The sequence below is a fragment of the Plectrocnemia conspersa genome, unplaced genomic scaffold (assembly GCF_051122295.1).
Source record: "Plectrocnemia conspersa isolate PC_06_02 unplaced genomic scaffold, ASM5112229v1 ptg000010l, whole genome shotgun sequence".
Classification (NCBI taxonomy): domain Eukaryota; kingdom Metazoa; phylum Arthropoda; class Insecta; order Trichoptera; family Polycentropodidae; genus Plectrocnemia; species Plectrocnemia conspersa.
In genome coordinates, this window is record NW_028277174.1 from 22,681,092 (window position 1) to 22,693,680 (window position 12,589).

General features: G+C 34.0%; 1 protein-coding gene across 1 annotated transcript; it reads right to left on the reverse strand.

Moving 5' to 3' along the window:
- Positions 1-1,775: 1,775 nt before the first annotated feature.
- Pnn (desmosome associated protein-like protein pinnin) lies at positions 1,776-6,642 on the reverse strand. Its single transcript, XM_088194498.1, has 5 exons — positions 6,438-6,642; positions 6,085-6,243; positions 2,984-3,504; positions 2,355-2,753; positions 1,776-2,295 (listed from the first exon to the last, which is right to left on the reverse strand). Exons 1-5 carry the CDS (start codon positions 6,584-6,586, stop codon positions 2,162-2,164), a joined length of 1,362 nt encoding a protein of 453 aa, XP_088050624.1. The 5' UTR covers positions 6,587-6,642; the 3' UTR covers positions 1,776-2,161.
- Between the last annotated feature and the right edge of the window lie 5,947 nt (positions 6,643-12,589).

Here is a 12,589-nt window from a genome sequence, read left to right on the forward strand (position 1 = left end):
AGTATCCCAAATCCTTCCAAAAATTAACATTAATAATAAACTTAAAAGAAGAATTTTGTCAATGAAAGCTGCAATTTAACATGAAAAGAAATAATAAAGTTGTACATACACATAAACCTTTAGGCCGGTTTCACATGTGCCGGATGGATTTACCCGGCACCGGGCCGGCGCCCGATGGATTCGTCCGGCACGTCTGAAATGGTAGGTACACGGCGCCGGCCCGGTGCCGGGTGAATCCATCCAGCACGTGTGAAACCGGCCTTAATGATTGTGTCATTTGTTCAATTTTTTCTTGTTCCATCTGTCTACAAACTTATTTATTCTATCTCAATATATATGCGGTTGTTTGGATTTCGATTATTATTATTTTTAACATAGAAGTCGAAGGGAACAAGCAGGTTCGGATTTATCTATAAGTAGACTGAAGCCTAAGATCTCAAAATACAGGAGCCTCCAGCTGAGATGTATAATCATAACTATTTAAATATCTAAATGATGGCAATCAGCTTGGTCTTTTAGAACTACAATAGTAGCAAAATTCGATCCATTTTTATCAATCAGTATAGAAATTCCAAATCAAAACCTTATTTGTCAAAAACTATATATGAGGAAATGATTAAACAAAGAAAGTTATGGATGTGATTGTTGCTTATGTGAATAGCTAGATATTTCAACTTCTTTGTAGATTCCACTCCCAACATTTCACATACTGATCAATTTACTTTAATTATCAGATATTTAGCATCTGAAGATTGTGTACCAAATGAGGGATGTTTACCTTTCCTTGAGCTAAAAAATCACTCGGGTAAAACATGTCTGATTAAAAGTATATAACTATCTCACTACTGAGCTTGACATTGACTTCAGAGAATGCCGAGGGCAGTCTTACGATAATGCAGCCAACATGGCTTGTAGGTATAGTATGTATCATTTTCACAAGGTCAATAAAGTTATTCAGAGATTAGATCTGTTATTGAGTACATTTGCTAGTTTTTACAGAAAATTGGAGAAGATTTTTAAGAGCTTGGGCCACAAGCAAAAACCATCTCGCCAAGCGTTGATTGCAGAATTATCAGACGGATAAAAATAATAAGGAAACAGTTAAAAAATGATGGAAGTGAACTCAGAGACGTCATTTGAGGGAGTGGCAGGTGGAAGCGTTTGCCCCCTCCTCCCTTGAATCTGACCAAAAAAATGTATGTCATTTAATCTTAATGAAAGCAACATGACTGAGAAATAGATCGTTGTCGAATATCGAGGCTGGACTGTGGTTTGCGCGTGCTTGCCTGCTTTGTATGGATAAGGCACCTGTTCCATATAGTTTGCGCAAACTACACCGTGCAGGCAAGACTTAGATAAAAACTGCATATGTTTATAATTGCTCAAATGTATAGTAGACAACCCTTCGGTGCTCGAGCAGCCCCAAATCTAGGCTCCAGAAGGTGGTTATAGTTCTCGATCACGTCCACTGTTCTTAGCTGTGATGTCTAGAACTAGAGCACTCGTCAACTCTTCTCTGGCAAAGGCCATCTGACTGCTCAAATACTGTGCGTCGAGATAATGACATTTTCTCAAGCACATACGGGGAGTTGGTTCAGTTCGTATGGGACAATGCAACGTTGAGGTGATTTGTTTATCCTTTTATCATATTTTTATGTTTTTAGTCACATTTGTATGCATATATGTAAATATTTTTTAAATTTTAATATATTTTATGCTTTTAAGTTAACCTATCAGGTCACGGTTGTCTTAATTTTAGTAAATAAATAATACAATTTTTAATAAGAAATTTATTCACATAAAAAATATTATAAATGCACAGACCTATCATACTTGCAGATGAAATATTATTATGTAAAACTATTTTTTAAATCAATAAACTGCAACGTGAAATACATAGTGTACCAAATCAAACTCGGTTCGGTATAGATAAATACATTACTTATGAAATAGAAGTGTTCGACAAACTCTTAAACACATAATATTATCAATACTTTATATAATATTGTACACGTACTAAATTATACATACATGTTCTTTAAACATTTAGGACTAAGCGAATTGTACAAAAGTTACACTACTTCAGTGGAAAAAATAAGTAGCATTTTATTTCTTATTCAAAAACACACATTTTAAAACACCGTCCTATAAAACACAGTAATTATTCCACTTTTACATTAGAGTCGTCTCCCTCGGTAGTTTCGGCATCTTGATTAGCAGCCTCCACACCACCGGGATCGTCTTCGCCGTTTTCATTATCGACATGTGGCGGTGCATCATTCGTTGATTTGTGACCTGAACATTAATATAATAATTACTATAATAAATCATACAATATTTTTGAGAAATATTACCATCCGAATGATTATCTTCGTTTTCAGATGAAGATTGACTTTCATCTCGGTTCCATTTCTCGTTAGTTTGTGTTTTACCATTTTCTATATTTTTATCTTCTTTGTTGATTTGTACAGATTGAGCTTCACTCTTAATCTTAGGCTTTCGATCAGAGTCGTCCTTTTCTTTCTTAACAACTACACTACTTCTTTGAACGGGTTCTTCATAGCTGTCGTCTGGGTTTGAGTCATCATTATTTACGTTATCATTGTCGATATAAGAATTATTGAGATCTCCGGATTCAGACAAAGAAACTGGTCGCTGCTGAGAGCCAGGCGGTAATCTAATGTTTCTAAGACACCTTTGTTCGATATTGTTTAACTCAAACGTCACATCTTGACGCTTTTTCTCCATGATTCCTACAAAAATAAAATTTAGATTTATTATATAAAATAATATGTAGTCTAGATATTTTTAAATACTACACTTAATTGAAAAAATATGCATCGTCATAGTGAATCAGCTGATTTTTTAAATTATATGCTATTATTGCAATAATATATAGTCGCCACTCACAATTATAGAAAAAAGGACTCTAAATTTAGTATACATGTATTTATTCTATAAATTGTAAAAATATGGAACTTACTTTCAAGATTCTTTCTACTACTGTTTAATTTCTCTTGGGCATTCTCAGACATTCTCTTAGGCTTCCAATATATACTCGGTTTACCCTTCGTTTGTATAAAACCGAGCATCATCGTATGTGCAGCCTCCCATTTTTCAAATTCCCTCATCCTAACCATCTTCGCCTCCAAAGCTTTGATCGTAGCCTTTTTAATCTCCCTCTCAGCAAACAAGTTTTGCCTTTCTTTCTTCTGATTCTCCTTCTCCAACTTGGCCTGCTCTTCTATTTTACGCTCGACTTGTGCCTTTTTATCTTCTTTATTTTGCAAGACTATAGACTCCTGTTTGAACTTCTGCAACGTACCCAATAGGGAGCCAAACATACGTCTGTTTCTGGCTTTGGACTGTTCGTCTCCCTCTTGCGCTTTCAGCACTTCTTGCTTGGTGGGAAGATCTCTTATCACCTGCGAGGACAGTCGAGGTTTTTTAACTACAGCTACTTCATCTTCAACATCGCTGTCGCCGGTAGGGCGTGCAGATAGCCTTTAAAACAAAAACATAAGTTAGTTATATCCTAAGAAAAGTTATATACCAGTTGCTAGAACGTAAAGCCACTGCTGATGTTATAGATTAATGCCTTTTTAAAATACAAAGTAGCATTTTTCACTTTCACAAAGGGCTTTTACACAATGGGTTAAAATGACTCAGAACTTTTTTTTAAATTGAGTCAATATATACTCAAACGAATTAAAATCACATCTTTTTCTATCTACTTTCCAAACTTTAAACAAATTTATAGTTTCAATCGTTGTACAAAAAGAAGATTCAGTTTTAAGGAGATGTAGAACTCGGTCAGATATTTTAATCGGGCAAGGATTGTCGCAGGGACATCATTTCAGCTTTTTCCAAGAGGGGGCAAAGTTGGAAAGTCAGTTGTCGTTTTTTTAATATTTCAATTTCATTAAATAACATCCCTATTTAGAATTCATAGCAATAAAATCTTGCTGTTGAGTCGAATGAAGCAAATCTAAACCAAATTTTGACCACTAGGAGAGCGCAAAAAACAATTATCCCTTCTCAGAAGTCAAAAATCCGCATCAAAAGAAATAAAATCGTGTCATTGCAGTAGGAATGCTCATTACCGATCATTCCCACTGCGATTTACCGAGCGTTCCCACACGATTTTCTTGTTTTGACGTGAATTTTTTACTTCTGAAAAATGATAATTGTTTTTGCACCCTCTTATTGACCAAAATTTGGTTTGAATATACTTTAATAATCTCATATCAGAAATCCATAGTAATATCGATAAGGATAGCTATCATATTTTTAAAACAGTGTAATATCCTAATGCAGACAAACTATGGAGTAATATGCGGCGTCTATCTGTACTTCTTCCGCTTACACTATTTTCTCCTAAGAGATGAGTTGACTTAAGTTTATATTTTGGACTTGACTTAATGAAAGTTATAAAACTAATTAACTTTAGAACTTTCATTAGGTTATATCAGTTAAATTATATTTTTGCTAGTAGAAATATATACCTACTGGTGTAATGTATTTAAACTTCACTAGTGAAAATATAACTTCATTGAAAAATACACATTCACTGTACAATTTATAAGTCGCATGTTAATAAATAATGATAGGTATGTAAAGGTACATGTTATTATGTAGGAAAAAGTTTAAATTATATTATTTTATTAGCACCTGCCAGATAAATTATATTTTCACTGGTAAAAATATATATCTACCGGTGAAAATGTATTCTGATATGATTTAACTGAAATGACATTCTAAAAAATATTTTTGGAATTGAATTGGTACTGTTTTTTTACGATTTCTTTAAGGAATAACTCAAGAATTTTTGGTTTAGAATCAGGGACGTTATTTTAGCTATTTCTAGAAGGGGGGGGGGGAAAGTTGACCAGTCAGTGCTCGTTTTTTTAATATTTCGATTTCATTAAGATTCATAGTATTTCTTTAAATGACAAATTAACCTAATCGCTAAAACATTTTAATCACAAATTATAATATAATAGTATTAAATCATAAAAAAGGTATTATGTGAATATGTGACAAACAAGTATGAAGTTAGTGCCCGTGGGGTAATTGAACCACCCAAAATTGCGGCAACAATAAATGTCAAAAATTGAAAATAAAAAAAACTCCTATGCAATCAACATCACAAGAAAACATATATCCCAAGATCGATCTTCCACAGTTATAGTAAAACAAATGATGATCTATAAAAGAAAACTTCATAAACAATGGCAGATCTCAAGAGCTCCAGGGGACAAACAAAAACTAAATCGAGTCATTAAAGAAAGCAAAATAACTCTTAAATAATTAACAAATTCTTCCATAGAAAAATAGTTGGAAAATTTATCTGTGACGGAATCAACAGACTACTCACTCTGGAGAGCGACAAAAAAAACAAAGTAACCTCAAATACATTAGCCACCAATCTTAAATAATGAAGGCAATTGAGCAAGAAATGAAGAAAAATCAACTTTTGCTAATCATTTGGAAACTATTTTTAAACCAAACATTCTGGTTTCCCAGACTGAAACCGAAAAAGAAGTACATGAATATCTCGAAACATCTTTTCAACTTAGCCCACAAATAAGATTATTTCGAGTTTAAGAAATAAAAACAGCGATAATGAAAGATCTAAACTCAAAAAAAGCACCAGGATACGATCTAATTACAGGTAAATTAAAGGAATTGCCAGAAAAAGGCGTTAAATGAAATTCATTACATTTATATTAAATGCCATATTAAGAATAGCATACTGCCCTGATCAATGGAAGGTTGCAGAAATTATAATGATTCCAAAACCAAGAAAAGATACCATCAAACCAGTCCTACAGACCAATTAGTCTGCTCCCGATCTTATCAAAAGTATTTGAAAAACTATTTCTTCAAAGATTAAAACCAATACTGAAGCAAGAAAACCTCATCCCCAATCACCAATTTGGCTTCAGGAAGGATTACTCAATGATTGAGCAGGTGCCCCCTCTCCCCAAATGACGTCCTAGGTTGTTGTTTACATTGAAATTAACGGTACCGATGGTCCGAAATTTGAGACAACCTCTAATAAAAAAAATACAAAATACGAACCTGCTGAATACTGTTTTGGTCTCTTGCGGCCTCTTCTTAGGCTGTCTCTCATCTGAGAAATTCCTTTGGTTGAAATTATCTTGGCTAAAATTGCCTTTGCCTAATCTCGGACCTCCTCGCGCATTGTTTGCGTTAGATTGAAAGCTGCGATCGTTGTTTCTAAAATGGTCAAAACACAACGTTACTAAAATAGAACGAAACAATATTTGTTTATCGTTTAGGCGTAATATTATCGAATAATTGATAATCGGATAGTGTCTAATAGCATCGGGCGGATGTATATATACGCGTTACAGTCGTAGAATAAGACAAAAGGGCAGAGTTTTGGTGAAAACAGATCTAAGAGGTGTCACCTGTCGGTGTGGTGTCTGTCGTTTATAACCGCCGCTCGACGTATGTCCTTCTCGAGGCGCTGCAGACCCTGACGAGCCTTTTCGAGCTGCGTCCTCAGTTCGCCAGCGCCACCGGTGGGGCCTGCGCCCCCGGCCGTTACTGCTGCCATCAGCGCCGGTGTCCCTCGCTGCTTACCCCAATCAGGTTAACCAACATGAAGCATCTAACGTCAGTCGCAATGCGCATGCGCGCAGACCGCGACGCGAAATGGCGTTCACGAACACGCGTCATGTCCGTTCGAACATTTTCCAATTTCATTTTATCAAAGTTAAAAATAAACAATAACACTTTACTAAATAAAAATATAATTCATATTAAATAAAATTCATTTGTTCGGATTTTTACTGCAAATTATTTTACTCTTAGAATTGTTCCTCAGAAAAAACAGACTAGCTACCCCACATATTGAGGGTCGGAATGGCCAGAACTAAGTAAGATAGAGTTAAAAAGGAATACTCCACTGAATCGAATGAATATAGCTGTGGGGAGATACAAAATGCCACACATCTCGTTTTAAGCCTGCTGCCCCTTGATGGCCGCACACAATCGATTTCCATACGCTAGCAAGAAAAAATAAAGCATTTGTATGACAACGTCAATATGAATTTGCTGAACTCCACAAGAAGAAGAAGAAGAATCTAGTGTTAGGTACCTACCTACATAATATACTTAAAAATACAAGATAATCCAGGCGGCCATTTAATTGATATTATTTTTGATAAATTATGAAATACATCAAATGATCGATTAATAATAAAAAATCCGAAGATATCCATAAATTTGTATGTGTGTGTGTGTTTTTTAAAGTTCAGAAACTGAAATTGGATCATATATCGACAATGAATAGATGATGGCTCCCACATCCTGAATCGGGTCCACAGTCCAACATGTTTATCGAGTCCCCTCTTCTTACAAAAATGCCGATTTTCTTTTACACTATTTAATTTCATTTAAAATAAATGAAAACCTGATTTTAAATAAATAAATTAATTAATTAATTAAAATTGTCTAATTATTTAAATATATCAAATATTTAATTAATTTTTATATACGTTCGATATATATTTTAAACAAATTTAGAGAAATTAGAAATGTTACTTTCGGGATTCTAACCCTTTGGGGTGTGTGACTTCGCAGCCAGTAAGACGCAGGTGGAAACTAGTGAGAATTTTAATAGATTATATTAGATATTGCGACAGACTATAATGGACGAGAAGTTTTCTCCGAACAGTGGTGGAGAAGCTAGCGCAAGGATGTTGTCCATAGAAGATCCTTACAGTTCTGGTTGTTGTGGCAGCGACACTATTGCGGAGGTTGATCCCTCTCTGTTGGGGTGCTTGTACGGTGGGGTTGATCCCTCTCGTATTGTAATCGTTGAAAATAATATTAAAACATTTGTACAAATTCAATTTTTAACAAAAAATATTTTTTGGGCCCTCATACAAAAAAAATTTGCATGAGGGCCCAAAATTTCTAGTTACGCCAAGAGGAGGCCGACCCAACTTCAGACCATCGAAGATCGCAGGAGCCGCCGCTTCTCTCTTTGCATCCCCTGGTCCAGTTTGACATACATAATTTAGAGTTATACCCGCTCCGGAGACACTTGGACACCCACGCATAACTAACATATACAAACTGTAAGTAACGATATTAATTGTTGCACAAAAAATAAATAACTTCTAACTTTGTCTAGAATAACAAAAGTACACACCCTTGACAAACTATTAGTGAAATTTCGCTATGATATTTGTGAAATCTTCTTAGAATATTTACAATAAAAATACATATATCAATTGAAAAATAATCATATTTTTGTGGTTGTTAACATACCACCGAGCGAAGTCCAACGGACGATTTGTAAATAGATTATGCGGTTCTCGGTCGATTTATTAAAATATTTCATAGCCAAGTTTATGGTCGTGCTTCGGTCTTGTCTGAACGATGAAAGCCATTGAGATGCACATGTGAAACGCATTATGTACAAAATGAGCAAGTCGGACCACCAGAGTGGTGAAAATCATTTAGCTGCAGAACAGAGGGCTTTTTCAGGATTGATTGCTTTCGCCTTATTTACTCCCATCCTATACGAGGTGACGAAGAGTAGAATTAAAACTATACTAATTTTACTATTTGACAAACCTCACAGATTTAGAAAGGACATTATAAAGCCACATGATACATAAATTCGAGACCCAAGATTATTTTTTAGCAATATATACGTGAGCTTCTTTTTTATATTATACTATGATTTTACAATAAAGGAATAGACTATAGCTCTCTTACGTAATAATTAAAAAGCTACTTGAAACAAAATGAAAGATACAAATCATTTTTAATTGGGAATTTTATTTTTATCATCACATTAAAACGCTTTGTAAAGCCCCACTCGACAGCTTGCCGGGATACCTTTTAGCTATTAATTCGCCTATTGAAAAATGAAAATTAGCACGCGAAAAAAGCTTACGAACTTCTGTTATTGCCCGATATAATGAAGTAGAGAATTTCGAATTTGATCCGGAGCCAATTCTGCACACTACCTGTTGCGTCGAGCGTAAAAGTTAATTTCACGGCGTCTTGCAGCGTCGACAATGAAGAACCATTCAATTTTATCAACCAAGACTTATTTCGTTTTAATTAACTAACTCAACGCCCATGAGACGAGCAATTAAAATTTATACCAGTAAATTAGCACACGTGCGGAAGTCACTTTTAGAAAAATTAAACGGTTATTTAAGGACTTCTCAATTCACAATTATTTATTTATTTAAATACCTGTGTAGGGCACTTGTACTTAAATACATATTATTACACAAATTTTACTTTCTTTATTCTGAAAATTTATGTCTAAAGAAAACTTTACTTTGAACTTTTTCAATCCCTTAAAATCTCAGATTATCCTTACAGTTCGCATCGGTTTTAAATTCGAATCAAACAAGAAATTCAATCAATGTGGACTATATAGGATTAAACCACGATCACTATTTACGAGGGATGAGAACAAAAAGAGAGTAGAAATACGTTACGGTCGGTCTGAAGAGACGCGCGCGGCGGCGTGTCGCGCGTGACGAATGCCCGCCGGCCTCTCTTGTCTACGTAATTTGTCTATGCTTTGTTTGTTTTCCACCACAATGTAAATATAGCGACAAAATACAGAAACGGCATGTTGATTAGAAATACAGTTTAAAAATATATATTTATGTGTTTAATGTACTGCCGACGGCGGATGATTTGAAAATGTGTAAGCTATGCGAACCATTGGTAAATACTTCCCTATCAAAAGTAATTATGAAGATTACAACCAGTTTTTGTCACACACTCATAAGTAAATATATAATTCATACCTGTGAATATTAAAAATATGATTAATTAGTGGAAGCAGCTAAAAATTTCGATGTTTTCTTTTAAGATTCTTGCAGTGGCGTAGCTAAGGTATGTGCCGCCCAGGGCGATCCTTAAAATTGCCACCCCCCCATACATTTTTTGCAGGGTCATAAAATCAGCATTTTTTAAATAATCAATTGGTTTTTATTAAGCTCTTGTTATTCGTGGATTTATATATGTTTTAGTACATTCAGGGTTAAGAACCACACTAAACGATCCCATCGCGAATATGCCGCCCCCAAGCAAGTGCCGCCCGGGGCGGCCCGCCCCCCATAGCTACGCCATTGGATTCTTGGATCTTTGCTTCAGACGTAAAACATATTCTTAGTTATTATTATTATTTTATTAATTTATTTAGCTAATATAGCTAATTGTTTATACTCTAAACAAATTTAATAAAACATAATATAAACAGAACATAAAAAATAAAATATTATAATTTATTTCTTACTGCATGAAGGTGTTCCTTTATTCCATTGAGGAAACCCGCCACATTTTTATTATCCTAGAAATATTATTATACAAATTCACAACAAAATTCGAAATAAACGTCCATCCGAGCAAGTAATTCGAATAACCATGGATCGTTTCTGCACCACGCATACTCTAATTGATAATACGCATCCGCAGAGACGTCGTACAGTGCGCACCGAAGAAGTTGTTGCTGCTGTGGAGCGTAGTATTGAGGAGGACATGAATGAATCGATTCGCCATCATTCACAGCAATTGGAGCTGTGTCCATCCACTTTATGGAAGATTTCGCGGAAAGATCTTGGTTACGAGCTTACAAGATCCAGCTCGTGCAAGAATTAAAGCATTATTGACTATCACTATTTGGTATGCTTTATGGGCTGGTGGAATCATTTGTTACGTTCAATGGAGAGCGCTATAGATCCATGATTACTGACTTTTTCGTTCCCTAATTAAATGGCATTAATGTGAAAAAGCTTTGGATTCAACAAGACGGCGCAACATGCAACACAGCGCGCTACAATCAATTTATTGAAGGAAACATTCGATGAGCGCATAATTTCGCATAAAATTGGTCTGTGAATCGTGTGATTTAACACCTTTGGATTATTTTCTGTGGGGATATGTGAAGTCGATAGTCTACGCCGATAAACCAGAGACGATGTACGACTTGCAAGCCAACATTCGCCGCGTTATTGCCGATATATGGCTACAGCTGCTTGAAAAAGTGATCGAAAATTGCTCTTTATTAGAGCCGCGGCGCCCATATGCCTGAAATCACATTTAAACACTAATGGCATGAAATTATCTTTCCAATAAAGCAAACCCCATGACCATTACCACGATTTTTATGTGTTTTATTTTATTTTAAAATTCTATACCTCTAAAAATAACACCCTGTATATACCTAACTTTCCTTAAATTGTCTCTATTGCTATTAAATCTATATATAACTTATTATTTCTTATTAACTTCCTATTAAAATAATTTTCTAACACATTATTTTCTAATTTATTTATTTTTTATTCAAGAAGTTATCCGAACGTTCCCACTGCGACGACGGTATATTTTTTGCTGTTTACGTGGGTTTGTTCAGTGTTTCAAAGTATATTATGTTATTGTTCCTATTCTTAGATATTATAGTTATAATTTCGGTTTAATTTCAAATGCCAACGCTGTTTGAAACATTTGTTTCATTTGTTTCAGAAATGTTATTTATACATTTTTTTTGAGTTCAGGACTAAATCTCTCTACTGAAGTACACAGTGTCTCGAATTCAGAAACTTGAAATTAACTGTGATTTAATCCTTTTGATTTTTAATAAGTGTATTTTGTTAACGATGACGTTTATAATATTTATTAATTTTTAAGGAAATTGTTTATTGAATAAATGAAATGAAAATTATCGATTTTTTTGCATCGTAGTCTAACGCTGTAGTTTCGTTAATATTTTTTTATATAACCATCAGTTACTATATCAAACATATCATGGATAAGCGAAGTCTTGCTAAATTTGCTTTTTCTGCTTCATAAAAATCTGTAAAAAAACTTGCTCTTAAGTGAACTAGAAAAGTCAGTTCTTCGGTAGTATTAAATTAATTTGTAAATAAAGAAGTTGAACCATATTTGTAACATCAGTGCTTTCATCCAAAGCTATGGAAAAATACTTTTTGAACCGATTATTAAATAAATTCATATACAGTAAACGAATTTGCTTTACTTAGAAATTAATTTGTTTCACATAACTTGCCTTTGCTAATGAATTTATTTTTTATGAAATCATTGCTTGAAATAGTTGTTTCTAAGACCAAAGATTATTTCAAATCTTTATTTTTTTATATACAGTACATTTCTTGCAGTTTAATAAATATAATGCTTTTAAAAATTGAGTTTTATTGCAATGCAAAAAATATTTTTTTTTCTCTAACAAAAAATAGTCTTTGGTCTATTTTCATGAAACGATATTTTTTATTGGCCTTTTTGATTCAATGTAAAAGCAATGCTTTAAAAAAATGAAAACTTTTGGTAGTATCTTAATATTATTTATTTTTAAAGAATGTTGTGGACCGCTGGTTGGATACCCCTGGTTAAATGTATAATTTTTCTTGCGTTCGTCGGTGATTAAGGATAGCTTTTCCGTCTTTCCAATCATATTTAATCATTAACTTATTTTTTCTTTTAAATTTATAACGTTGTTTAAATCATTACCACAATTTATATAATACGAAATGTATGTAAATTTGATAATAATAATGATGAA